Source organism: Fringilla coelebs (genome assembly GCF_963513975.1).
Source record: "Fringilla coelebs genome assembly, chromosome: 1".
In the NCBI taxonomy this organism is placed as follows: domain Eukaryota; kingdom Metazoa; phylum Chordata; class Aves; order Passeriformes; family Fringillidae; genus Fringilla; species Fringilla coelebs.
The window spans coordinates 24,362,428-24,380,687 of NC_140028.1; the positions used below are offsets into that span (position 1 = coordinate 24,362,428).

An 18,260-nucleotide genomic window follows, 5' to 3' on the forward strand; every position below is an offset into this window, starting at 1 on the left:
CACTCACTGCAGTCTGAAGTGACTGTTAACTTTCTGATATACTCAGTTATATTAAGTCACTGAAGGTGTGCAGCACAACCACACCAGCTCTCCTCTAAAAAGATGGGGTAAGTGACCTAATGCATGAGTTTTCTAGGGCTTTACATCTGTGACTTGGTAACTTTACAGCCCAGCTAAGGTGCTTCAGCCTAATAAATGTTAAGAGAGAGAGATGTGATTCTTCTCCTATACTCTGCTCTCCTAAGACCCCACTTGGTGTCCTGCATTTAACCCTCAGCACTGGAAGGACGTGGACCTTAGTACAAGAGAGATATGAAGTTCCTGGAGCAGGTCTGGCAGAGAGCTACAAAATTGGTGAAGGGACTGGAGCATCTCTCTTATTAAGAAAAGGTGAGAGAATTGGGCTATTCAGCCTCAAGAGGAGGCACCTGAGAGAGGACCTCATCCATGTCTATCAGTCTCTGAAGGGAGGGTCTCAAGAGGATGGACCAGGCTCATCATGGTGGTGCCGAGCAATAGGACAAGAGGAAATGGGCAGAAACTGATGCACAGAAGTTCCACCTGAATATGAGGAAAAACTTCTTTACTCTGTGGGTGAGTGAGCATGGGAACAGGCTGCCCAGAGAGGCTGCGGAGTCTCCCTCACTGGAGATATTCAAGAACCATCTGGTCACAATGCTGTGCCATGTGCTCTGGGATGGCCCTGCTGGAGCAGGGAGGTTGGACCAGATGACCCTCTGTGCTCCCTTCCAACCTCACCTGTTCTGTGATTCTGTGCCCTGTCGGAGCAAGTTCAGGGGAGTGACACCAAGATGACTGGAGGGATGGATCACGTCTCCTGTGAAGAAAGACTGAAAGAGTTGGGATTGTTCAGCCGTTAGAAGGCTCCAGGGAGACCATAAAGTTTTCCAGGGTGAGGGTGGTGAGGCACTGGAACAGGTTTCCCAGAGGATCTGCGGCTGCCCCGTCCCTGGGAGCGCTCAGGGCCAGGTTGTAGGGGGCTGTGAGCAGCCCGGTGTGGCGGAGGTGCCCCTGTGCAGGGCAGGCCGTGGGCACGCCGCCATGGGCCCCCTCCTGCCCGCCCAGTCCTCCACAGTCCGCGGGGGCGGCCCGAGGGGCGGGGCCCGGCGGCTCCGCCCCGCCCCCTCCGCGCCCCGCCCGCCCGTCACGTGCGTTAGCGACAGACGGCGGCGGCGCCCATTGGCGGAGGGGTGGGGGGGCGTGGCCGGCGGCCGGTCCGTCAGCTGCGCCGGGCCCTGACAACAAAGGGCTCCGCGGAGGCGGCGCGGGCCTGGGGGTACCGCGGTCCGGGTGAGTTCGCTGTGCGGGGAGCTGCGGGCACCGGGTGCGCTGCCGGTGTCCCGGGTGGGATGGTCTTCCGCGGTCTGAGCGGTGGAGACCAGCAGCGGCGGAGCCCCCTTTTTTCCGTGCACCCATCCCGCATTCTCTCCGCTGGGACGGCGCCGGGGCCGGGGGCTTTTGGCGATTTCCCGGCTGTGGAGCAGCCGGAGGTCTCGTCCGTCCGCCCCCCGGCCAGCCTCGGAGCGTGGCCGGGGAGGTGCGCAGCTGCTGCGGCTGTGCCGGGTCAGCCCGCACCGCTGGCCGCGGCCGTGTGGAGCCTCCTGGCGGCGGTGGCCGGGGATCGGCGGCTCGGCTCTGACACCGGACTGCGCTGGGACTGGGAGGTGTCTTTTTGGTTGTGTTTTCCTTTTGTTTAGCACATGCCTCATCTCCTTTGCTAGGTTAGAAACAAAAAAAAAAAAAAAAAAAAAAAAAAGGAAAAAATACTTCATTTTATTGCAGAGATACTGTATTGTTGACATTCATTCGGTGTGTTATCTATAACAGCCTCTTAATCATTACCGTAGCTGAGTCAGTTGTTCCCAGGCTTGTGTTTTCCTGCGGCTGACAGTTCCTGACTAAGAACCCGAACGCCTCTCTCGGTCTCTGTCCTGTTTTCCTCCCCGTACGATGGTCCTTGATAACAGCCTAACTTCTCTTCTGCTGTCTGACTTGCACAATAGCACACAAGCATGGCCTTTTTAAAGGCGCTTGTCCAAAAGGATGTCAAAGCATCAACCGCTTTCTAAATGTGCCGTGGTTTTAAGCCCAGCTGGAGATGAAACCAGGACAAAATGATTCAGATGTTTTTTTGGATCCTCCTTGGGGTGGGGGAAGGGAAAAATGGGACAAACTGCTTTTGATCTACAGAAAGTCATTTGTGGGTCAAAAGCTGAGGTTTGTTTCGCTCACATTCTCAGGAACAGTGATCTTTCTCTTACTTGTTAGAGGGTAATTATTTCATGTTGCTGTGATGCCTTGGGAGCTTTACCAGAGGAGTGTGAGCTCTCATGTTGTTCTACTCTGCACAGAACAAAAAGACAGCCTCTGCCTGAAGGTACCTCCAGGCTTGATCTAGGAAAGAGGCAACACACGTGTGTGGGAGTACAGGGAAAGCCAGTGCTCATCAGCAGCCACACAATGGCTTACTAGTTAGCCTAAAGAAAAAACAAACTCATTTTTTCATAGGCCTGGTGCCAGGAGTGAGTTAGGGAAGGATGTGGAAGGTGACTGGAAAACTACAGACTTGAAGCTTTCACTTAGAGTTCATTTCCTTATCCATAGTAAGCTCTACCTGTAACTGAAGCACTCAAACCTCAAGAAGGTGCTTAGGAACACTGTAGGCATTTGGCATTTCCTTAGGTAACCATCCAGGGCTTAGCAGCCTTAATGTTAAAAGTGTTTCCTGCTACTAACCACTGAAAGTTGAACTTTGCTGCAGTTTAAATCCACTTCTGCTTGCTCTGGGTATAAAAGAAGGCAATAAATTATGTTTGACTCTTTTTTCACATAATTGAACTGTTGTTCAATTATGTTACATAAATGACTACTGTTATAATTTTTTCCTTCCCTCTATTAAGCTTTACCATTTTTAAAATTTTGTTGATTTTCTTTAGACTTCTGTTAATTTTTGTAGCTCTCTTTAGGAGAGACCTGATGTTTCATTTTCAAGTGTGGTCCTTAAAAATAGACCTCTATCACTATTGCAGCTGAGCCTGTTGTTTCTAGTCATGTGTTTTTCTGCAGTCAGTAATTTCTCTTGAGCATAACTTCTTGAGTTTCACTGTACCTTTTCATATTGCTCCTGAAAACTACTTTAAATTCTGCTTCTATCCTTCTGTGCTGTCTGAATAAGGAGGAAGCTGCATAAATGTGTGCTGCATGGAGCAAGTGTTTGTCCTTACCTTGAACAAGTGGGTGATGGGGTCTGGTTTCCTGGGATAAGATGACACAGGAGGCCAAACGACTCCTTAGTGTGGCCTGAGAGTTCTAGGGTGAAGCAAGGTATACTGATCTGTATATAAATAATATTCTTCATGGGTTATATCTTTTAATATCTGGGTTTGTCTACTGTCATGTGTCTGGCTCCCCTTCTGAATGCAGGTACTCATACTGTCTTACATGGATATATTCTTTCTTATTTAATTATCAAACAGGTACTTAATCTGTAATAATTCTGACCTGCTGTGATGATTCAAATATTGCTATCGGCAAAAATAACTTGTTAAGTTGGTGAATATTTTCCCCATAGTTTTTGGTTTTTCACCTGCTTTAATGGCTTCTATTTATTGGCTCATACATAAATATCAAATGCAGTTCTGGGGTGTTTTAAACATTCAATTTCTTGGTACTAATGGGATTTTTCATCTTAACTGCCAAATGCAGAGGTCAGGCTTACAGTAACCAATTACATGTAGATTTAAGGGAGTGAATTGAGAAATAACCACTGGGTTTAGTTAAACATATCCAATATTTTTCCATGTTCCTTAGACTTAGGATACATGACTAGTTGGATGGTTGCTGTGACAATGATCTCACTGGTAACTCTGTGGTGTACTTTGAACCTGAAGACAGGATGTGCCTTGCTACTGTGTTAACTTGCAGTCAGGGTGGAACAGAGGAGAAACACTGCTTTGGGCTTCCTGGGGAGCCCTCACAGGGGCTCCTTGTGTCAGCAGGGGAGATGAGTTGTCTGGAGCAGAGGACATGCCCTTGGTGTCTCTGACAGGGAGGAAGACAGGGAGGGAGCTGGGGGAGTGTAGACACAAGAGTCCTATACACCTCCTCCCTTAGGAGAAGGTGGGTGGGACTGACACCTAAACAGGCCTTTTTTTGGGGAGCAGGTCTGAGACAAAGGCAATCAGCTCCCAGGAGAGATGTAGGATTGTGGTTTTTGTATGTGTCTAGCTGGGAGGGGATGGCAGATGCCACTGAAGCTGCCTCTGTTCAGGGAAAAATGTTCACTGGTACCTCAGACTGCACTAACAAAGGGCTTCTAATTTGTTTCCCTAGGGATGTTACCTGTGGTTTTGTCATTAAGATGCTTGTCATCATTTTTTACAGGTTTCACGTAAACTGTTTACAAGTCATGCTTTTGCATGTCCTGTACCTAAGCTGATAAAGCATCTATGCACTTTAATCTCAAGTCTGTGCCACTCTGCTAGTAGTGTGAGCTGTGCCTTGAACCTTGGATATAAAGACCTACCAGCCAAAGTCTTGTTCCTGCCTTAGTAATGTTCCAGAGGTTAAATAACATGCTCATGGGAGAGATTGATAGCTTGTCCAGCCAAGAGCCAGAGTTCAGTGAGAAGGAAGATGACGAGTGGATTCTGGTTGACTTTATAGGTAAGATGTCTGTCAGACTTAAGTTCTGCCTTTGTCTTGCTCTGGCTCTCACTTGTCTTACTTCCATGTGAACAAACCAGTAGCTTGGGGAAGCTTTATCTCAGCAAAACCAGTGTGGGATTAGAGTGTAGGGTGTCTTCCAAACAAATGTTACATGTTGTGTAAATTGGTGAGAAAAATGATGTCAGGTTTATAAGCCTGACACAGGTTTTAGCAGAACTGCTTGTACAAATAAAATCTATTTGACTTATTTCGCAATTATATAGCTTTACTGATAACAGTTGTTCCACGTCTAACATGTCTTGTCTGGGAACTCCCTTTTCCCCTCTCCTGTTTGTAAAAAGTAAAAATTTGTCTATGTGCTAACAGGGCTCTTTTTTTTTTTCTTTTTTTTCTTTCTTTTTTTTTTTTTTTTATTATTATTATTTCATATCCCCTTTCTGGCTGTGTGCAACTGTGTTGTTTTCGACCTTCTGCTATCACCACCATCCATGGTTCCTCTCCACTGACGAATGGTGCCCTGCAGCAGACACTTGCACTAATTGCTCTGTGGAGGAAGCAGACCTTGTTGAAGCACCGGCCACGGACAGCTCGCCCGTCTTCTCTTGTTTATCGTCTCCCTTGGAACACTTGCCGGAGGCCAGCGAGTCCTGCTTCATCCAGTTTGAGTCATGTCCTATGGAGGAGAGCTGGTTTATTACCCCTCCCCCATGTTTCACTGCAGGTGGATTAACCACTATCAAAGTGGAGACCAGTCCGATGGAGAACCTCTTAATAGAGCATCCCAGCATGTCTGTGTATGCTGTCCACAACACCTGTCACGGCCTTAATGAGACTGGATGTGGGGATGAGGAGTTTCACAGCCCAGGTAGCCCCAGGTATGTCTGAATTCTCTTGTCAAGGAGCTCTGGTGCTGAAAATATCTGGTTTCTCCTTGATCAGCTTAGACACTTAATACTGAATTTTCCAGCTGATTTTAGGGGAGGTGAATAAAGCACACAAGGTGTGTAAAGTGGTCAGGTGTCTGCCTCCTCAGAAAAATGTTGTACAAGATGGCAGTGTTGGCAAACAGTTGGGTAAGCATTTTGGCACTGCAGTGGATATTCACGGAGTCTTATTACTCCCTTGCAGAGTATGTTCCAGTCCTGTGTAAACTGGTGGCAGTTAACTGTATAGCCAGTAACGTAGATATGAAAGCACTTTGCCCCTTCACAGCTCTGCATGTTTTTCATAACTGCTAGTCAGTATTCTTTCAGTCACCTTGTGAGATGAAACATAGAACTTTAATGATCCTGCCAGGGAAGTGGCTTTGGGTTTAGGTGGGAGGCGTCTATGTTTGGTTTTTTTTTTTTCATTCCTCAACCTAGTGATAAGGACAGGATTAAATTTGCCCACAAGTGGCTTGTGGAGCAAAAGTAAACTGAAAGATTCCACAAAACTTAGTCCCTTCAATGTGAAAATCTGTGCTGCAACCTTCTACTTTTAGCAAAGTGTGTGCTTTTGGGTCCTAAAAATCTGTCCTTGTGGGTTTATTGTAGAGGCATGCTTGCCATGCACTGCCATTCTTTGGTGTTGGTGTATGCAGCTATACCAGCATAGTAAACATGGCTGTATGCAAATAGAGGATTTCTTTGCCATTACGACCCCATGCTTGCCTGTGTCTGCATTGGGTTAGAGATAATTGGGTGTTTTGTGAATCCCAGTTAGTAACAGACTGAATTTTCACACCATCTAGTTCTCAAGTTTAGAAGCAATAGTACTACAGAAGAAAATCACCATATACTGTGCTTTGATATATGGGAAAAAATTAGTATAGCACTTGAGTTGCTGTAGGTAGATGCCTGTTGACTGGTCCGGTCAGCCCCTTGCCATATTTAAGATTTTAGCTTAAAGAAACAGGTGACTTTGAAATGACATGCTGCTGTATAATGTTAAAGTGTAGTGCTGATACTATTGATTTTGGTGTGGGATTTGTTTAATTATTTGGGGTGGACAGTTTATGATGTTAAGCATCAGGGTCTAGTTTAAGTTAAATTGGGGGAAACTGCAAGCAGACAGCAGCTTTAAAATGAGGGTCTGAAGGAATCTGCAAGAGGGCTGCAGGAGATGCCATAGCAAAAGACAGTAAGCCACTTTATCTAAAATACCAATTTGCACTGAATAGTAACACTCAAGAGTTGGATACTGACTTTTCAGTCACTTGAACCAGGGATCCTGATGTAAATTCAGCCAGAGAAGGATCCTGTCTTGTGTTACACAGTACAGTTAAGCTGCTTCAGTGGCCAGGGAAGCTAGAGGTATGCTCTTCAGCTGGTGTGTAATTAAGTTTCTTCACACTCTGTGCTGTTGCTTTGTCAGAGGATCTAGGCTCTTGTACAGGGTCTTTTGTGTGACAACTGGGGTGAGACTTAAGTCTAAAGCTGAGGTAGACTGCAGAATTTGGGTACGTTGGTTACAGTGATACTGGAATAAGTTTCAAAAGCTGTTATCAAGTCTCTAGTGGTTTAATGGTTGGCCATTTAATATTGTAGGGCCAAGAAAAGCTGCTTAAGGCACACTGGCACAGTAAGTACTACTGTTTTGGAACAGTGCTTTTTGTTTGATCAGGCTGCTAGCAACACTGCTTCCTCTAGAGCCTTGTCTGCCAAAGCAATACTGGTTTTAGGACTAACCTTTGTGCCAAATGATTACTTGATCAAGCCTAACTACATCTGCTTTAACAAGCCAAAATGCTAAGTGCAGAAAAATTACTGAAATGATTGGATTGGGTGTCTGAAGCCTTTAATGTTTCTTGTGAGCTGTGGTTGTGTAGCACAATGAGCAGGACACTTCTGCTTTCTAGCAAAATAGACACAGGAAGCGCAGCAGCGAATGTATGTAGTGATGGGCTGGCTTAAGACACAGCCCCTCTAAAACTCCATTTTGACAATAAAATGGAGTCTTATCAACCCTGTTCTCTCAGTGCATGGAGCTCACTAGTGCCAGCCTACCAGATGCACCTAAGGTACTGAAAGGCTGCATTTTGGAAGGGTATGTGGCCATTTAGCTAATCAAACCACCTCTGTTATCCCAGTGTCACTTTGATGACAAATAGAAGAGTGTCAGTTTGCAACCCATTGCTGGAAGGGTATTTGATTGGGGGGGGGGAGGGGGGAAGCTAAAGTATTTTCAGCCAGCAAGTTTAAACCAGTTTTTCTCCTTTTGTGGAAGAAATCTCTTTTTTCATTTTAAATTCCTTTCAAAGCAAAAGGATGTTGTATAAACTTCCCTATTTGTCAGATTAGTCATATTTTTCCATAACAAAACCACAACAGTTTGTATTAACAGTTGCTGCCCTTTGCTAGCTAAGGGTATACTTAGGAAATACAGGTTGCAATAACTGTGGTATGGCTTCCTGGCTCTGGAAGAGCTTTCCCTAGAATGGCTTCACTTGCAGTTCCACTCTGTTGGATGCACTAAGGGATCACTCCACAAGGAAAATAGTAGTCCCATATTTGCAGGTACCCTCATATAAATTAAACTGGTGTAATCTGCAAAGAATGTATTTACAAGGCACTGTGAATTGATTTGTGCTTGTTACTCCCTTACTTTTTGCTTGGTATTTCAAGTGCTAGGTTTAGGACAATATCCAGTGAATAAAGAGGGGAAGACCAGCATGTCACATATGACTGTTCTGCAGTCTCTAGTCTTCAGTCAGTCATATCAAACTACCCAAGGATCCAAAAGCAAGATTAGGATATTTCAAATAAGAAAAAAGTAAAAGGGAGGGAGTATTCCCTTGATAACAAGGAGTATTTCTCTCTGATGTAGAGTGGGAGGAGGCAGAAGAGCTTACCTTGTGTCAGGCACCTGCAGCCTCCCAGAGTAAGGCTACGAAGGGTGTACCATGGGCAGGGCAGACCTGACTTATGTCTACAGAGACATCATACAATAATTGCAATTTAAGCTCTTCCAGAGGAGCCTTTATGCTAAAGTCATGCTAATGTTGAAAGACAGACTTCCCAAGAGACCTCTTGCTCATGCCTGGGCAAGTTCCTGGTCTTGCAGACATCTTTCCCAGGTACCACTGACCAGTTGACAGCTGGTTGTTGGGCCCTGAGTGGGGAGAGAGAAGGCAAGAAACTCTGCTGCCACTGGTCTCACACCAGCTCTAGCACTCAGATTAGGGTTTTGCTTTGCTTTTAAAATGGCTAAGCTATTTTTAACTTTACTTTGGAAGTTTCAGGAAATGCCAGTGATTGTTCTGTCAAGTAGGGAAGTCCTTTTTCAATATGTCAGTCGCTGCTTGCATAGGCTGCTGGTTTGTTTTTCACTAGTGCATGATTAAACAAGGGTTTGCCAAAACTGCTGACTCACTGCTCATGAAATTTAGGGGGCTGGTTGAGGAACAATCCTTCTAAGTTATTTTTCATGTGTGTCACAACTGGTCTACCTTTCAATTCCTCTGCATGAACATTTTGTTTGGATTTACTTGTGTGGCTGGCAATTGAAATGCACTTTTGTTAGTGTGCTTCTGTTTTCAGGCTGAACCACCTATGTTCAAGATTATTTTAAACCAAACTTTGCCTAGTGGATAACTCTCAAGTCTTCTAAAGCTGAAGCAGTGTGACACACATTGCCTTATATTTCTGATCTGTATTGCATCTTGGGCTTAGGGAGGTGTGGGGAAGAAAGAGCATGGTAGAGTAAGACGCCGAAAGTCCTAAGGCTGTGGTGGGGCCCTTACACAGAAAGTGATTTAGCAGCACTGCACATTACTTACCAGTGTGGTAAGTGGCTTGACCTTACCTCAGCCCAAATGTCTGTCAAGGAGAATAAGGAGACCTTTTGAAGTGCTGGATGCTGGTGTCCATGTTCTACCCTTTGTTTTGCTTGTCTTTCCAATGCACCTCAATGGTGACTGATACCTCCTTGTTACATTTCTAGACAGGAGGCCCGAAATGAAACGGGACAGCGTGTTCACTGCTATGTCACGGCTCTTGCTACCAGTTCAACTTTTCTGGAAAAAAACAAGAGCTTTCGTCCTACCCACTGGATAAAAGAACATAATGAAAGACACTATCTCAACAGGAACAGTCTCCGTCGCCAAAACCTTACCAGGGATTGCCACTCTCGGCAAATCAAGCACAACGGACTGTTTGTTCACCAGCCTTGCCAGCGTCAGTTCAATTACTGATGGTTCTTGTGGTTTTAATCTATGGTCTAATTGTTTCTTAGGTTGCTTTTGTCTTCATGTGTAGGTAAGTGTGGTCAATCTGAAGCCGATTGTCAATCCCTCAAACACAATCGTAGCTAGTGTTCATTATTTCCAAAAGACACATAAATCTCCAAACATCTTGCATCAAGTTCTAAATGTTGATGTTAAATATCAAGTGTCTTGGAAGCCTATCAGTACGATAGTTTGTGTGCTGTTTTATAAACTTTGATGTATAAATGGGTTATTAGTTGGTATTTTAAAGAAATTTAACTGAGATGGAAATCAGTTACATTTTGCATTAATCAAAACGAAGTTAGAAAATTTGAGGTTAGCCACGTGCTTTAATGACCAGTACTTGACAGCTTGTGTATCTGTCTGTATTCAGCATATATGATTACTTTCTGACAAGGAAATTCTGTAGCTGCCAGTGGATATTAAATAGCTGGGCTAAGCTGTTTCAAGAAGGACATCTCATCTAAATTCCTAGAACTTACTTGTGTTAGTGGGGTCTGTGTAGGTGTGCTGGGTACCTCATATGCATATTGAGAGAGGGTTAAACGTCCCACCAATATTGTTGCAGTACAATATGGCACCGGTGTTACAGATGTAGTACCTCACAGTGGAGTGGGAAGAAAAGTGAACCTTTGGGTAACTTGCAGATGCACAACACAGAACCGAACTGGGCTTTACTAGATAAAGTTTGAGTTTCTCCATTTCTGTCTTTGAAGCATGTATTTCCCCTACCCTATCTCATTTAATCTCTAGTCTAGTTAAAAGAGAAAGATGGTGGATTGACCGTTCTTTTAATCCTATCAGTAGCTGACTGCTCTTCAAAGAAGTCAGCCTGATGGACAGCTATTTCTGAGCTGCAAATTGCTATTAGATTGTCTCATATTCACAGATTGAGAGTAGCTCAGAAGTAGCTAGAAGGAGCTTTTATTCTAAGGTGTCCTAATTTTCTCCCTGTTTTCTCAATGAAAAGTTAATGGGGCAATCCACGTTAATGGGGACTGGAAATGAAGGGCAGTGTGAGGCAGGGAGAAGTGGATGCTGAGCTAAACACAGTGATAACAGTGTATAAAAATTGATCAGTCAGCCATGGTTGTTCTCCTAGCCCACTGGAGGCAGAAGGACTTAATAGCAATTCCATGGGCCAACAGGAAAGAAAAGCCATTCAAAAGTATCAAGTAGTTTTCTTAGGAACACTGAGCAAGATGTTTTGGAAGTTGGCAGGCACTGCCAACTACAACTACAGGTAAAGTTCACCTGTTAACAAAAGCTGTTACACAGCAGCCAGTGGTATGCTGAACCCTGATAGATCAGTCTGGGAAGTGGATTAAATGGGAATGGAAGTAAGGAAGCAGAAATCTTCAGTGAAAAAAGGGCGGGGGGGGAACCAAAAGTAAGTTTATCTTCCTTTCTGCCAGTGCTTAATGTGACTTGCTGTTTTCCCTTGTGTTTAGTGCCTAGGGCATTACAGTGTTAACTTTACACTCAGCTGTGTCTTCCAGTAGTCTTTACACAGAAGTTGGTACAAGGAGTCATGTGAGGAGTCTTTGAAATAAGACAAGGTCAATAATGTGACTAGTTCCAGTCCTAGGAAGTATTTAAATTCAGCCAGATGCTTCAATTTCACTGAAGCAAAACCCCAGCAATTCAAATTGACCTTGATGTAGTGGTACTGTTGTGTGTTCTGCAGCTGGAATTGTTGTGGAACCTACTTAGCATACAGGGAACAGCATTTATAACTTATGTTTCACTGCAGATGTGCTGCTTCACTGCAATTAGGATTGTCACAAAGGGACGTTGAAAATAATTAAATGTACAAAAGGAAGAGATGCTTTCCTGGATACACTAGTTTTTTGGGGTTTTGTTGTTTGGGGTGGTTTTTTTTGTTTGTTTGTTTGTTTTTGACAAATTGAATTCACATGGACGCTGAAAGAAAACAAAATTGGTCACACCATGATTTTCCAAAAGAGATATTTTGTTACTGCTGTTTTAGCAGTATGTGCCCATGTCCATACAACAATTCTCATGTGGTCCAAATACTTTGGTTTATCTGCAAATAGCTGTAGTTTTGCCAGTCTTTTATCTGTTCACAAGTATTCTTACTTGCCTCAGATTATCTACCTTTATCACTCCAACTTTTTGTCTAGCTTAAACTTCCTTATCCTTGCTGCCAACTTTCTAGCTCAGGAAAATTCTTTGCTTTCCTGTATTACTTTTCTTTATATAAAAGTAACTACTTTCCTTCAGCTTTAATTTTCTTAAAGTGCAATGAAGGAAGATGGAGTCTCCACCACCCTGTGTTGGAAGGAATAAGTAATCCCTTAACTCCTAATGGGGAGGTGGAGCTGAGAGTATAAGGCTCCCAGACATTAAAATGAGAGCCTTGGTCTGTTCTTCTCAGTAGGCAAGTTAATGCAACTTTAGACTGCTCCTAGAATTGGGAGATACTGATCTTTTTATACTGCATTACTAGATGACTTTCTGGTGATGAAAACCTATATCTTTCAGGATATAAACTATTTTGTTGCACAAAGCTGTGCTTCTCAATTTGTAATATTGGAAACCGTATTATTGTGTGAGATAGTACTACATCAATGGCTTTTTATTAATTTGTTTTACATATTTATGTTGGTCTAGCCCTGTTTTGTGCCTGGAGCTATTGGGCAATTAGATTTGTTTTGGTTTACTGTTTTAATAGTGAGCTGTGTGGCTTTTTATATGGTTTTTTGAATTGTATTAAAGTGTGTGTTTTTTCTTGTAAAAGTGGAGGCCTTGCACTGTCTCATACTGATTGATATTCATGAATCTTGCTGAAATTGTATTTTCATATGTGTTGGTCAATGGACAGATTTGCATTTTAAACTGTGCCTTCTACACAGCAAACTTGAAGATTCAAAAGGGACATTTCAGTTGGGATTAATACTGTACATCAGTCTATGCATACATGGCAGCTTCTCTCCAGAGCCACTTCTCTATTTGTAGCAGTCCTTTTGATATGGAAGAATCTGTGGCTCTTATTTTTAATAGTTTAACACAAGCTGAAAACAGACAAAATACAGCACTTTGCCAAAAAAGGTAGCATTGCTTAACCAGTGTGTATTTACTAAAGTGATCTTGTGTATTTTGTTTTCATAGTGCGTTCTGCGCACTGTGGGGAAACATGATCTTAACTCTCAATAAAAAATGGCCTATTAAATATTGTCAGTCTGTTCTTTAATGTTACAGGTTAATGAAAATCCAAATACCTGAGCATCCTGTTCAGGTGGCAGGTCCAAGTGCAATGTCTCATTGCTTGCTCCTGTACAGCAGTTGCTCTGGGACTTGGTTTGCATTGCTGATCGGGTGACAATGTGCATCCAAGCAGTGCGGCACATCTCTGCTGACTGCTGTCTTTCCTGACCAACATGCAGGAACTCTGTGGGTGAACAGGACAGAGATAAAAACCACATGTGAAATGTGCACTGTGGGGGGGAATTTTTTCTGTATCTTCGCTGAACCTCTCTTGTTTCAACTCAGGCCCCACTGCCTATCATTTCCCTGCCATGCACCACCATGAAAAAATCTGTATGGAAAGCTGCTGGTACAGGTATCCTATGAGGGGGCAGAGACCCTGTGCAGATGCCTAGGGATGGGGTTAGGGAAGGCAAAGCAAAGCCACCTGCAGCTGAACTTGGCAAGGGATGTGGAGGGGACCAGAATCCACGTGACAAAGGACATGGAGAAGGCTGAGGTACTCCATGTCTTTGCCTTGGTGTCTACTGCAGGACTGCAGGCCCCTCATGCCTGCGGGAAATGTGAAAGCAATGAGGATCAACCCTTGGATGAGATGTCTCAAGGTAAGAAATGCACCATACACAGTTTTATGGGATGCACCCATAAGTGGTGAAGGAGCAGGCTCAGAAACTCAGAGCTTGCTGGGCTGCATCAGGCAGGGTGTTGACAGCAAGGAGGAGGGAGGTGATGTTGCACCTCCACCCTGGGCCAGTGAGACACATCTGAATGGCATGTCCAGTGCTGAGCTCCCACTACAAGAGGCCATGGATGTACTAGAGGGTATCCAACAAGAGGCTAGGGCATAATAGGATTGAAGACTGAAATAACCAGGAGAGGATGAGAGCTGGGATTGTTTTGGCTGGGGAAGAAAAGTCAGAGGGGATCTTTTTAAGGTATATAAACAGCTGAAGGGGGCAATAAAGGCAACAGAACCAGACTATTCTCCAGTGGTGCCTAGTGAGAGGACAAAAGGCAGTGTGTGCAAGCTGAAATACAGGAAATCCTTGAATGTAAGAAATGGGCTCAGTGATCTCCGTGTTGTTATTATGGCTGTTTCTGAAACTGTATGAATCAGTGGGGATTTCTGCCTCCAGTCATTGAGGATCCTTGATCTCTGTGGCTTTCTGAAGATCATGGAGATTGCCCTTGAAATGACATCAGCCAGCTCTCTCAGCACACTGGATACCAGCTTCTATGGATTTGTAGGGGCTCAGTTGTTACGAGTAGTTCCTATTTAATTCTCACCCAACAAACAAGCAGGGTGACAAAATGATCTATTTAACTGACAGCAGTGAAAAGGTATTTGTGCAACAAGACATCCATCTTCCCAGAGCAAGAACTGAGTAAAATCTTTCCCTTTGAAATGTAGATTTTGTCCTGTACATTTATCAAAGCAGCAAGTCAATGCTGAGAGCTGTACAGTATTCCTCAGGAGAAGGTTTGATCAATTATGCTTGTATTATTGTATCTATACAGATAACCTAACATAGTTAAGCTGATAGGGTTCCTTTTGGGGGTGCTTATTTCACACCTGATGCAACTTTTAAAATTTAGCTTGGACAGTCTCCAAAACTCCACAAACTAGTGGTTTTTTGTAACTTCTCTGTGCTGAAGCAAAAATGTTTGTATGAAGGGTTGCATTAGTGTAACTATTGGCTTAAGTTCTCACTTTACATTCTAGCTTTCTGTCTATATAAATCCTTGTATGTCTCTGATACAGTGCCTTCAATTGTGTTAAATGTCAGAGAGAACCATAATTACTACTCTGTTTTCTCATCAAGTAATTCAGTATCTGCTTTCTTTGTTTCATTGACTTCTGGTGCATGGTTATAGCCACAAAATATTGTGACTGTTATTGAGTGATACTTGCAAGGAAGGTTTGGGCTTTTTGGAACATGTAGGAATGACTCATCAAAAAAACATGCTGATGCTGCTGTGGCACTGTTGTTCCCATGGTGTGGTCATGATATGTCAGTCTTAGAGTAAATGAGACTGAACTGAGACTTAACAGGATACATTTTGCAGCCAGCTATTTCTTGATGAAAATACTGTTCTGGAGTTACTGCTGTATAACTAATACTTCAGAAGAGTCTTGACTTGTTCAAAAGTTCTGTGGGCAGACTTGATAGCTCAACACTCAAATACCTTAATAAGGGAAATAACTATTGCAATTTCATGAGTAAGCTAGGGAAAAGGAATAATAACAACAACAAAAACCCCAACAAATAGATAAGAGTAACAAAACTAGGCTAGTGTCCATGAGCAGGGTTCAGATCTCAGCTTGCAGACATGGGCTGTGCCATATGTCTATACTTTTTTCTCTATAGATTTCAAATTGTTGTGTCCAAGCAAGGTGACTTGGGCAGTATAATAAAAAAATGCCATTTTGCACAAAAATAGATCTATCAGAGTGCTAAAAGAACTGTAGATTCCCTGAAATGAGGCTGTACAGAGAATCAGCAGCAGAGAGAGGTGGAAAAGAGAAGGGAGGCCTCAGGCTTTTGGGATATGTGATTATCGGCCAAGAGCTGTCAATTTTTGCAAGGTAAACAAAGGAGATGAGATCTTGATTAAGAAAGGGGGGACTGACATGGGCAGAAGTACCCCCTTGTCTACTCCTAGCAATGGATTTCCATTCTAGCTCTTCTATCTATGGTGTGAGACTGAGGAATGATTGATGGGCCAGAGCCAGAGGTCTGAGATACTGTAAGGCCAAGTGCTGGATCCTTCACTTGGATCACAACAACCCCATGCAGTGCTGCAGGCTTGGGGAAGAGTGGCTGGAAAGTGGCCTGTCAGAAAAGGACCTGGGGGTTCAGGTTGACATGTTTGCATAGTTACAGGCTCTTTGGGAGGGTTAGACATGGCAGAAGAGGTAGGGGTTGGCACTGTATGTAATGGAAGGGATGGAATGTGTGGAGCTCACAGTTGGCAATGGCACAGTTGAGAGACTCTGGATAAGAATCTAGGGGCAAGCAATGTGGATGTCACTGTGGGAGTCTGCTATAGAGCTGTCAGGCAGGACAATGACATTAACAAATTATTCTTTCAAGAACTAAGGGACACTTCCAAATCAACTGCTCTTGTCCTTATGGGGAAATTTAACCTGCCAGAAATTAACTGGGAACATCACACAGCTGGTACAACCTGGGCCAGAAAATTCCTAAAAGATGTGGACAACAATTTTATGGTACAGGTACTAAGGGAGCTGATTCAGAAAGGTGCTCTCCTGGATCTGCTGCTTGCCATCAGAGTGGACGTTGTGAGCAATGTGGTGACTGATGCCATCTTGGCCACAGCAACTACAAAGTGATTGAGATGACAGGAGGAAAAGTGCAGGAAAACCTCACCTCTGGGCATGAGGAGAGCAGACTTCAGGCTGCTCAGGGAGCTAGTAGGAAAAGTCCCCTGGGAAATGTTTCAGTCCTGGGGTCTGTCAGTGCTGGTCACTTTTTAAACATCACCTCCTAAGGGCACAGGAGCAGCAATTCCCCAGTGTCAGAAGTCAAGCAGAAGGCTGGTTTGGTGAACAGGGATCTTCTTTTGGGTCTAAGACAAAAAAGGAAGGTGTGTGCCCAGTGGGAGCAAGGTCAGGTGACCTGGAAGAATACAGAGATGCAGCTTGCCACTGTAGGGAAAAAATTCATGCAGACAAAGATCAGTTGGATTTGAAGCTGGCCAGAAATGTGGGAGACAGAAGTTTTTTCAAATACATTACTGGCAAAAGGCAGCATAAAAATAACATCAGGCTGTTACAGGATGTGGATGGGCACCTCACAAACAGGGACATGGACAAGGCAGAGGTGTTTAATGCATTCTTTGCCTCTGTCTTCAACAGAGATGATGGACCAAGGGGGTCTCAGTGCTCTGAGCTGGAGGACCATGGCCATGAAAATGATCAAATCCCAGCTGATCCTGAACTTGTGCAGGATCTACTCCTCTAGCTGGATCCCTAAAAATCTATAGGCCTGATGGGATTCATCCAAGCATCCTCAAAGAACCAGCTGATGTCATCGCAAAGTCTCTCTTGATGATTTTTGAACTGGGAATCTGGAAAGTCACAGCTGACTGAAAGCTGGTGAACACTGGCTTGATTTCAAAAAGGGCAAGAAGGGGAACCCTGGAAAATACAGACCTGTCTGTCCCACTTTAGTGCTGGTAAAATCATGGAAAAGATTATTCTGGGAGGTATTGAAAAACACCTCGAGGTCAATGCAGTCATTGGTCCCAGCCAGCACAGCTAAATGAGGAGAAAGTTCTGTCTATCAAATCTGACTTCCTTCTGTAACAGGGTAACCCACCTCACTGACCTAGGAAAGCCCTTTTGGATTTCAGCAAAGCTTTTGATACTATCTCTCTGAGGATCCTTCTGGACAAAATGCCCAGCACCCAGCTGGATAAACACATCATGTGATGGGTGAGCAGCTGGCTCAGGGCTCAGGCACAAAGTTACAGTGAATGGGGTGACACCACACTGGGGACCTGTCACTTGTGGGGTTCTGTAGGGCCCCATCCTCAGCCCAGTTTTCTTCAACAACTTTTTTAAGAACTTGGATACAGTGCTTAAAGAAATCCAAAGTTTATTGAGGACAGCAAACTGGGAGGAGCTGTTGACTCCCTTGAGGTCAGGGAAGATCTGCAGAGAGAACTCAATTAGAGAGATGGGCAATCACCAACAGTGTGTAATTTAACTAGGACTGTGCTAGATTCTGCGTGCAGAGTGGGGCAACCCAATGTAAGGACAGCCTGGGGAATGAGAGGCTGCAGAGCAGTGCCACAGAAAGGGACCCAAGGGTCCTGGTCATTGGAAAGTTGAATATGAGCCAGCAGTGCCCTGGCAGCCAGGAGGGTCAACCCTGTCTGGGGGGGCACAGCATGGCCAGCCAGGCAAGGCAGGGGACTGTCCTGCTCTGCTCTGCACTGGGGCAGCCTCACCTCAAGTGCTGGGGGCAGTTTTGGGCACCACAACATAAAGAAGACATTAAACTATTAGAGAGTGTTCAAAGGAGGGCCAGGAGGATGGTGGAGGGTCTGTAGGAGAACCCTTATTAGGAGCAGCTGAGGTAGATTTGTTCAGCCTGGAGGAGACTGAGGG

At 44.3% G+C, this 18,260-nt stretch overlaps 1 protein-coding gene across 3 annotated transcripts; it reads left to right on the forward strand.

Moving 5' to 3' along the window:
- The first annotated feature begins 1,192 nt into the window (after nt 1–1,192).
- TP53INP1 (tumor protein p53 inducible nuclear protein 1) lies at nt 1,193–13,082 on the forward strand. Of its 3 annotated transcripts, XM_084201378.1 has the most exons (5): nt 1,193–1,311; nt 4,405–4,686; nt 5,213–5,564; nt 7,218–7,251; nt 9,613–9,782. In XM_084201378.1, exons 2-5 carry the CDS (start codon nt 4,575–4,577, stop codon nt 9,628–9,630), a joined length of 516 nt encoding a protein of 171 aa, XP_084057504.1. In that variant the 5' UTR covers nt 1,193–1,311; nt 4,405–4,574; the 3' UTR covers nt 9,631–9,782. The 3 variants fall into 3 exon arrangements, with proteins under 3 accessions (XP_084057504.1, XP_084057502.1, XP_084057503.1); XM_084201376.1 differs by lacking the exon at nt 7,218–7,251 and having other exon boundaries at nt 9,613–13,082; XM_084201377.1 differs by lacking the exon at nt 7,218–7,251 and having other exon boundaries at nt 5,216–5,564; nt 9,613–13,082.
- Nucleotides 13,083–18,260: the final 5,178 nt, after the last annotated feature.

Bases quoted from the DNA above. Each gene is read 5' to 3' on its own strand.
- TP53INP1 (XM_084201376.1), top strand. From the start codon at position 4,575: ATGTTCCAGAGGTTAAATAACATGCTCATGGGAGAGATTGATAGCTTG. The intron at 4,687-5,212 runs GTAAGATGTCTG...GGTGCCCTGCAG, and splicing joins GATTCTGGTTGACTTTATAG to CAGACACTTGCACTAATTGC. The intron at 5,565-9,612 runs GTATGTCTGAAT...TTACATTTCTAG, and splicing joins CACAGCCCAGGTAGCCCCAG to ACAGGAGGCCCGAAATGAAA.